The sequence below is a fragment of the Papaver somniferum genome, unplaced genomic scaffold, assembly GCF_003573695.1.
Source record: "Papaver somniferum cultivar HN1 unplaced genomic scaffold, ASM357369v1 unplaced-scaffold_131, whole genome shotgun sequence".
Classification (NCBI taxonomy): domain Eukaryota; kingdom Viridiplantae; phylum Streptophyta; class Magnoliopsida; order Ranunculales; family Papaveraceae; genus Papaver; species Papaver somniferum.
In genome coordinates, this window is record NW_020622270.1 from 2,427,912 (window position 1) to 2,437,106 (window position 9,195).

General features: G+C 36.4%; 2 protein-coding genes and 1 long non-coding RNA gene across 3 annotated transcripts; 2 read left to right on the forward strand and 1 right to left on the reverse strand.

Moving 5' to 3' along the window:
• The first annotated feature begins 4,635 nt into the window (after positions 1–4,635).
• On the forward strand, positions 4,636–5,728 carry LOC113332367. The gene is made up of 3 exons (XR_003351460.1): positions 4,636–5,033; positions 5,367–5,454; positions 5,641–5,728. It is a non-coding gene; the product is annotated as an uncharacterized LOC113332367 (long non-coding RNA).
• A 705-nt stretch (positions 5,729–6,433) lies between these two features.
• LOC113332573 lies at positions 6,434–7,618 on the forward strand. The gene is made up of 3 exons (XM_026579117.1): positions 6,434–7,073; positions 7,185–7,248; positions 7,357–7,618. Exons 1-2 carry the CDS (start codon positions 6,533–6,535, stop codon positions 7,211–7,213), a joined length of 570 nt encoding a protein of 189 aa, XP_026434902.1. The 5' UTR covers positions 6,434–6,532; the 3' UTR covers positions 7,214–7,248; positions 7,357–7,618.
• A 484-nt stretch (positions 7,619–8,102) lies between these two features.
• On the reverse strand, positions 8,103–8,906 carry LOC113332515 (60S ribosomal protein L39-1-like). The gene is made up of 3 exons (XM_026579053.1): positions 8,856–8,906; positions 8,611–8,714; positions 8,103–8,467 (listed from the first exon to the last, which is right to left on the reverse strand). Exons 1-3 carry the CDS (start codon positions 8,856–8,858, stop codon positions 8,419–8,421), a joined length of 156 nt encoding a protein of 51 aa, XP_026434838.1. The 5' UTR covers positions 8,859–8,906; the 3' UTR covers positions 8,103–8,418.
• Positions 8,907–9,195: the final 289 nt, after the last annotated feature.

A 9,195-nucleotide genomic window follows, 5' to 3' on the forward strand; every position in this document is an offset into this window, starting at 1 on the left:
TGTTTATTAGATCAACTTTCAGTCGTTTAGAAGAAGATTGCTACTGTTACTCTGAACAGAATATTGATTCGAGATCTGAGAAGAAGGAAGGGAAGATTAATTTGTTGCTTCTGGTGACGATTCAGATGGATTTTTGTTGTGGATAAAGGAGATTGTGAATGGGTTTTGCTCAGTTGAAGAGTCAACATCTGTAGATGGTGGAATTGGTTGTGACAGAGATTTCAATAAATTAGAGTTTTTGTAATGGTTCGTTTGAATTGATGAATGAAGAGATTAAGAGGGATACTGATGGTTTTGAGCAGATGGGTTTGAAGCATCTGAAGAAGAAATCGAGTATTGGCACGGAGTCAGGAATCCACGTTTGAGTATACATGTCTTTTGAAAATTCGACTCATCTTCCCCATCTCTTCAATTCATCTGAGTTGGTGTTTAGGGGATTAGAGCTATTTTTTCTCCGTTGAACAACTCGTATCTTAATATCCTTGAATGCATTACTTGCAAGCATATCATTTCCATACCTTACTTTTCATATATTGAATTAAATTAAGTGATCTAATTCTTGATGGACCTGCAGATATCAGACTGGAGCACTAACACCAATAATACGGTGGCTTTCACGAGGCATGAACAGAGCAGGGCCTCCACAAAAGCCAGCTGTTAGGGCTTAAAATGCTCCTGCTGATGTTGTTAGAGCAGAGGATGAAAATGCTTCCTAGCCATGTACTGTTCTCCAGTATGCTTATATATACTAAATACATGCATACATTTGTGAGGAGCCGTACATGATGCTCAAATTTTAGGACCAACTACAGGATCCAATCCGTGGTTTGAGGAAACTGACCCCCTATCGTGGTTGCCTTATCGAACTAGAACATCTCAAGGCTCCTATTTGATCTCACATTATCTGTCAGTTTTGTTCTTGTGCAGTCGTATTCCAGCAAGTTCATGGTTCAACATCTCAAAATAAACTACCAGACCAGTGTATTAGTAACCACAAGAGTTATTTCAAAGATTGATTAGCTCAATCTTTAACGATATTTATGACCCTTTCTCTCTGTCTTTTTTTTCTTTCCAATTTATGGTTTCTCACTACCTTAAAAGTTGAGCAATGTTTGGTCATATATGGATCAATCTTTGATTGAGTTAAATTTTTCTTGGATCACTGCTGTATAAGCTATTGCCCAAGCAAAAAACGATGGATGCTGCCGACAGTTCGCCCAAGCAAATTTGGCGAAGTTTGTGGAGTAGACTTTCGCAACACGGGTATATTCAGGGTTTATTTCTTTTGTGGTGTAAATTAGGGTTTGGACGTTGAGCATGTTTTTGTTTGTAATTCCTAATTTAAAAGATACATGCAATTGAACTGAAATATCTCTTCGATGGGTGGGATGTGATGCCATTTCAACCGAAGGAACAGGCATTCGAACCTTATTTGTAACTCGCTCGGATCGGAAAAGCATAACAAAGTGAAAAATAGGATCACAGTTAAACACAGAACAAGGAAAAATGACGGTGTGGTTTTGATGTTGCTAATCATAGCAGCCATGAATTTATTTCTTGACCACAATTTGTCCTGCTTGATCGAAGTGTTTATGTATGCTGCTTGTAACGTTATTTATATTGAAAAATTAAGCTCTTTTACTAGATGTTGTTAACAGTGGTTGGAGATCGACGAAAAGTTGTTCTGCTGGTGTTATCCTTCTAACACGTTATGTAGCGTTTTCTTTTTTTTTGCATAACTTGTTATGTAATACAGAGAATGGTTGCATAACACGTTATGCAGCTACTTTTTGTTAGTATTGAAACCAACAAAAAAGAAAGGCTGCATAACACGTTATGCACCTATAATAATATCTGCATAACATGTTATGCAATCGAGAAAATGGATGCATAACCTGTTATGCATCCGAAAATATGACTGCAAAATGCGTTATGCATCGAGAAAATTGTTGCATAACCTTTTATGCATCGAGAAAAAGATGCATAACCTGATATGCATCCGTAAATATAGATGCATAACCTGATATGCATCCGTAAATATGGATGCATGTCGCATTATGCATCAAAAAAATTTATGTACGCACTAAAATCAACCAAAACAATGGTTACATAATGTGTTATAGATGCAAAACTTTGTTATCCAAATGCATAATTTGTTATGCAGTGGAGAAAATGGTTGCATAATTTGTTAGGCGTCTGCAGAATCTGTTATGCTTATTTTTTGGTGGCTGCATAATGGTTATGTATGAAGTTTTCGAAAATTTTACCTAAAATGATGATCACCTCCGATTTTTTCGTGAAAAACAAAAATTTGATATTCTTATTTGTACTCGTTGCGTAGCTCTCTTAAAAAGATTTCCAACGATATAAAATTTGTGAAATTCCAAAACATGGATTTTTAGATATGTTATATCCAAGTTGTGTTGCCAATTATACCCCTGATACATAACATGTCATGCGGATGCATAATCCGTTATGCATACATTTTTAATAATTTCATATAAGGGTGTCACGGTATCTAAAATTAATTAAAATTAATTGTGGGCTTGGCAGCGAGAATGGCCTGAAAGCGAGAATATTATTTTTTTTTACCTGTGCCTAATTTTCCCGATAAGCATTAGTTTTCCGCCTATTTTAGAAATTGCGGGCTCATTGATCGGTGCATCCGTTTGGCAACATTTCGAACAATTTTTCCAACCCAACTCGAGAATTAAGCTGTTAGCACAGGTGAACACGAGTTCCTATCAGTCATTTTTGCAGAAGCCAGTTGCTGAAATCCCAACTAAGGGAACTTGTGACTTAGAAATTACAAGTACTCTGAGCAGAAAGACCAAAGATAAGTTCACCAAAAAGAAAATATCTGTGCAACCAAGTGGCCCGTGCGCCGGATCTGTTACCTTGTGCACAGCAAACAACATACAAGAACTGAGGGTTGATTTTTAACACAAACACACTTAAGAACATGAATCAAATACAAACTTAAGAACCCTCTCTATGGAGGTTGTCCGTAAATTATGTCAAGTTTTGACAACCAAAAATCATTATAAACTTTTTACTGACAGTAAGAATCTATGGTAGTAGTATCCCCACAGATGTACACAAGGTGTGAAATCCAGCCATAAACCTCAAAACCTAAAGGTGTGAAATCCAATCATAAACCTCAAAACCTCTTGGACGGCACAATTTCAACTCAACTCAAAGGAGACTTAACTAGTCATCAGACTGAAACAAATTTCAATTTAAGACAAGGAGATCCAAATATAAACAGGAACATGTAAAGCATCTCCAGAAAGAAAGAATGGCTTCTATGATATATTTTTAAAAAAAGACTCATTCATAACCCTGCAAATATAATAAAGAAGCCCACCAGTTGGGTCTCTGGATGATGAAAAGTGAAAACAAGAGAAACTACTTAATCAAAAAGCAAACTGTGCAGAGAGATTGGTGATTGCAATCAAAAAAGCACTAAACACGCACACACCAATAAACCAACAAACTCTTATCAACAAGAAAACCAACCAAATCAAATTCATTTCAATTCCATTGACAAACAGGCGCCATCCAAAGACACAATAAACCAGAACCCGTTGCGAATGGCTTAAGAAAGAATGGCTTCTATGATATATTTTTAAACCAAGACTCATTCATAACCCTGCAAATATAATAAAGAAGCCCACCAGTTGGGTCTCTGGATGATGATAAGTGAAAACAAGAGAAACTACTTCAAAAAGCAAACTATGCAGAGAGATTGGCGATGGAAATCGAAAAAGCACAAAACATGCACACCTCAAGAAACCAACGAACTCTTTTCAAAGTACAAGAAAACCAACCAAATCCAATTCATTTAATTTCCAGTGACAAAAAACCATCCAAGGACACATTAAACCAGAACCCCGTTAACCACCAGGTTCACCACCTCATACACACAGATAACAAACAATCCTATCCGACACCTGAGTTGTTCAGAAATCTTATTTCAACATTATACAACTAATTTGACTGTTGTTATCAATAGCATAAAAGAATCACAAATTACCCTAATTCACAAGCCCTATACCTAGGAAAACCATGTTGCATTTGCAATTTAATAACAGAAGAAAATGTGCAGAGTCAGAAACAAAAGTTCAAATCCTGGCTAGAAAACCACTTACAAGCTAAAAACCAAGTACAGAAGAGACACACTAAACTTAGACATAAAATGGCAGCGTACATGCACAATAAGAAAAAGCAGAAATAACAGAAGTCCCAAATTGAAAACGAAGTACACATCTTCAATCCTAAACAATGATACCAATTCGAAGAGACGCTAAACTTAGTTTGCTGAATCACTGAAGTATATACAATCATTGGTATTAAACTACTAAGTATATCATCTTCGGTATTGAAAGATGACACCCAATTCCAATTCATTTCACTTACAATTTCTAAAAGCCATCTACTGACACATTAAATCAAAATCCCATACCCGTGGTAACCTTAATAATCAACAAGAAAATAAAATGTACACATTCTGCTTCCTAATGCTAAACTGAAACATCATTAGTCATCCAAACCCACTGAGGAAATCTTACCAATACCAAAAGTACACAGACCAAAATTGGTCAGGAGTTTCAACTAACCACCGCCTAGGGCTGCACAAGAACCGGTCTACACGACCTGAACCGGAGTAGAACCGGAAAAACCGGACTTGTACCGAACCGGAACCGGCTTGACCGGTACAGACACCGGTTCTGAAATTTGAGAACCGGACTAGACCGGTACAGACACCGGTTCTTGGGGAGAACCGTACTTGAACCGGACCATTTGTACCGGCTGTTATTAGCCGTTGAGATCTATCTAGGTTTTTAATCCTAGCCGTTGAGATCTATATAGGATGTCGAGAACAAAAGAAAATGAAGAAGCATTCTTCAGTTCTTTCTTCTTCGTCTCTTCTTCTCACTCAGCGGCAGCATCAGTTTCTCGATTCTCTTAGGGTTTGAATCGAGATTGAATATCAGTAATATCAGTGGATCACCATCTCTATCAGGATTCAGGTCAGTATTCTTCTCCTTAGGCTTTGAAACTTTGAATCGTTTGATTGTACATTGATTTTCGTATTGAATATTGATTTTTTTGACATAATCTCTAGCAAACTTTTTGATTTTATGAAGTTAAAATCATGGGTATGGTTCTAATTTCAGTTTTATGATCCGAGTTTTGATTGTATTGATTTTTTTAGGGTTACTGTATATCTGGTTGTATTGATTTTTTTAGGGTTTATTTTTTCATTTTATTTTGTTTTGGTTTGTCTGATTGTCTCTCAGTAGAATTCCTTTTCTAATTTCAGTTTTATGTTCTAAGTTCGTTTGTATTTTTTTTTTTTTCAGATATTGAGAAGATTAGTCCAAAGGCCAAAGCAGAGAAGAAGGAAGAATTAGATTTTTGGGGTTCTCAAGTACTGCACAATGGCTTGTGGTAAGCTCAATTTTTACTCAACTCTTATATAAAGAAACAAGCAATAAGAGTTCAGTGCATATTGATATGGATCACAATGCAGTTTATCTATTCCTTGTTAAATTTACTTGAACCTTTACTGACTACTGTTTCTTGTGCAAATTTACTTACTTGTTAATTTCCTCTTTAACTATAAATGAATTTCAGGCTGAACCGCTGAACGCTTAAGGATCGTGATTTGTTTCAGGGCAGCAGGTGTTACAAAATACCCATTAAAGACTTAAAGTACTTCAGAGTATGTAAACTAGCTTGTATTTCATTAATTTTACCCTTTAATGAATCTGTTAAAAGGATAAGGTCAGTTGTAAAATATGTTCTTGGTTCTCCTTCTAGGTATGAAAAGTTTAAACAATGTGCTTCCCTAGCAAAGGTAGATTATAAGAAAGCACTGAATTTAGATGTATACACTCGATGGAATAGCACTTACTTGATGTTAGAAGCTGCTCAAAGATATGAAAAAGTTTTTGCAATGTTAGCACAGATTGATAAGGACTTTCAAGAGAGGTTTATTTTTGAGCAAGACAAGGAATCTGTTTTACCAAGTGATGCTGATATTGAGGAAGCTATAGCTAGTGATGATATCTTGGAAGAAGTGGTTGAGGATATGGAAGAAGATGAAGAGGTTGAGGATATGGAAGAAGAGGTAAATAAGAAGAAGAAAAAGAAAGTAAAGACTCATGCTCCTTATGCAGAAGATTGGGCTTATGCTAGAGGTCTTGTGAAGTGTTTAAAGGTATTCTTCGATGCAACTGTAAATTTTTCTGCTTCTACACAAGTCACTACTCATTCTTTCTTATGGGAGTTGGTATTCATCCATGAACAATTAATTGAATTTAGAGAAAATGTAGCATCAGATCCATTTATTTCACGTATGTCTCGTCTTATGTTTGCCAAGTACAATGAGTATTGGGGTGTGTACGAGAAAATGAATCTTGTTATGTTTTTTGCTCAATTGTTGGATCCAAGAGAGAAACTAAAGGGGCTAGAATTTACTCTTAACTGTTTGTTTGAGAACAATTTGTGGGAGGTTCAAAGAATCATGAGAAAGGTGAAATTAGAATTTCAGGAACTCTTTGATGATTATAGTTCAGTGTATTCAACTCATGAGGAAGGGTCATCTAGTGTTGCTTCGGTAGTTGCCAGTTCAGTTAGCACGCCATCTCAAGGGTTGAAATCAAGAATTCAATCAAGGAAGAGACAGCATTGGGACAACCCAAGTTGTGTTGAAGAAGCAAGAACAACGGAGTTAGATAGGTACTTGACAGATGTGATGATGGATGGAAAAATGCGTGAAGTAGATCAAGATGATGACTTTGACATATTGGCTTGGTGGCAGGCTAATGCAAACAGGTATAAGGTACTGTCCTACATTGCAAGAGATATATTAGCCTTGCCTGTGTCTTCAGTATCCTCTGAATCAGCTTTTAGCACCGGAAAGCGCGTGCTTACTCCATGGAGAGCTTCTATGTCTACAAAGACAGTTGAGGCATTGCTCTGTACACAAAGTTATTTACAAAAACCCATGGCTCTTGATCTACTATGTGATTATGTACCTGATGATGATGGTGAAGATGCGGCAGGTACTTATTTAGGTTTTTCTTCTTTTTTGTTTTCTTTAATAGTAATTACTTTTATTGTATTGACTGAATTTTAATTATTTCTTCTTGTTTATTTTTTTTTGCATGTTGCAGTCATAATTGAGAATTTCCTAAAAGCTTGAAGTTTATTTCTTGGCTCCTTGCTAAGAAATGGAAGGTTGGTAACTTTCTTTATCTTTCTTGTTGTCCTTGTTGAAACATAATTTGGATTCATTTCTATACCAAATTCTCATTACTACTATGTAATTTATGGAAATGAATGCAGGCTAGGATTGCAAATTGCAAGTGCAGGCTTTGCAACCATCCATTTTCGTTTGCAATGATCACATGATTCACATTTCATTTCTTATCGTTATCGACTTGTCGTAGACAGACTTATAGTTGTGGAAATGTTGTTTTTTACTTTTTAGCAAACTGAAATTATTTTGGATTGTTGTTTTGAAGTTATGGAAATGTTGAACTTAAGTATGTATGCAACCTGAACTTATTTTGGATACATTGATCATATGGAAATGTTGTATAACTTAGTATTAATTTGTAACGTTTTCCGGGTAAAAAAACCGGTACCGGTCTTGTACCGGACCGGTACCGGCGGTACAGGTACAACTCCAGGTACAAGTACAGGTACCGGTACTCAAAAAGAGGTACCGGTCAACACCAAGTACAGACACCGGTTCCATAAGAGAACCGGTCCGCACCGGAGTATGTGCAGCCCTACCACCGCCAGTTGATCTGTGTACATTTGGTATCAACTCAAACACCCAAGTCAACCTTACTATATGAATTATACCTGAGTCGTTCCTATTCTACCTGTACACAACCATTCATCTTGGATTGTTTGTATAGTAATCACCCTAAACGTATACCCTGTATCACAAGGCCTATTCCCTACCGAAACCATACTGCATCTTAAACACAGGAGATAATTTTCAAATCCGAAAAAATAAGTTTACAAGCTAGAAAACCACTTGCAAGATATAAAACTAAGATACTGATACTGAGCAAACAAGATAAAAATGGCATTTTAAAATGCATAATAAAGAAAAATATAGCAGAAATAACATCTGGAAGTCTTAGATTAAAGATAAACCCCAAGTACCAAAACACAAATTTGCAACTAAAAATCCATCTGTTATGGAACACAGAATCAAAATGTAGTAAACTTAGTTACAAATTTAAAGGAACAATAATCCGCTTTATCTCCCTTTCCACCATCTTCCATAAAAAAAAAAAACCTAAATCCTAAAGTAAACTAAAACATCATCCATAACCCCACCACACGATATCCTTCAAATAACAAGAGGTGAAGTAAAGAACTGCCTCTACCTTAAAACCCTAGCTTGGTTCTGCGCCAGTGCCTGCGCTTAGCATTGTACCTACAAAAACAAACAAACAAAATCAGAAAAATACTTAACATCTGAAGAAGAACAAGAACAAATCTAAAAAAGAACACATCTAAGAAGAAGATGATGATGAAGAAGAGAACTGAAGAAGAAGAAGAAGAAGCAGAGACACAAACCTGATGGTGTTATCAGTTCTCATACGGATCCAATTAGGGATAGGTCTGTTTTGCCTCATCTTCTTAGCGAGCTTCTTCTTGATCATAAATGACTTGTGGGAAGGCTGCAAAAACGTGAAATCAAAAATCAAAATCAAAATCAAATTAGTAGTGAAATCATCACTGAAACAGAATCCAAAAGGAAGATCATCGCTGAAACAGAACCAGAAAGGAAGAGGGAGAAGGGAGATTGAAGAGAGAGATACCATTTTCTCTTCTTTGGTGCGGCCGCTGAGGAAGAAGCAAAGTGAGAATGAAGAGAAATTAGGTTAGGGTTTCTTCTTTATATACGCGGTGTGGGTTTAGAGTCCTGTCCGGGTAACCTAAAGCCAAGCCCATTAAGGGCATGGTTTCCTTAAGGGCGCTGGTGGGTGCCTAAATACGTCCCCTCAAGTTGTGTGGGTTAGCTTGGACGGTCAAAATTACAACAAAATTTACTACTCCAAATGGTAGTGAGTAAATGCAACTAAACTTTTAGGTTAAATACAACACACGTTTTACTTTTGCGTTTTCTTAAACCAAAAGGGATAAATACAACCAATATGC

Excerpts from the sequence above, each read along its gene's own strand:
- LOC113332515 (XM_026579053.1), bottom strand. Across the intron at positions 8,468-8,610 it reads AGAACTGATAACACCATCAG|GTACAATGCTAAGCGCAGGC; the intron begins GTTTGTGTCTCT and ends TTGTTTTTGTAG.
- LOC113332573 (XM_026579117.1), top strand. The coding sequence starts at position 6,533 with ATGAGAAAGGTGAAATTAGAATTTCAGGAACTCTTTGATGATTATAGT. Across the intron at positions 7,074-7,184 it reads TGATGGTGAAGATGCGGCAG|TCATAATTGAGAATTTCCTA; the intron begins GTACTTATTTAG and ends TGCATGTTGCAG.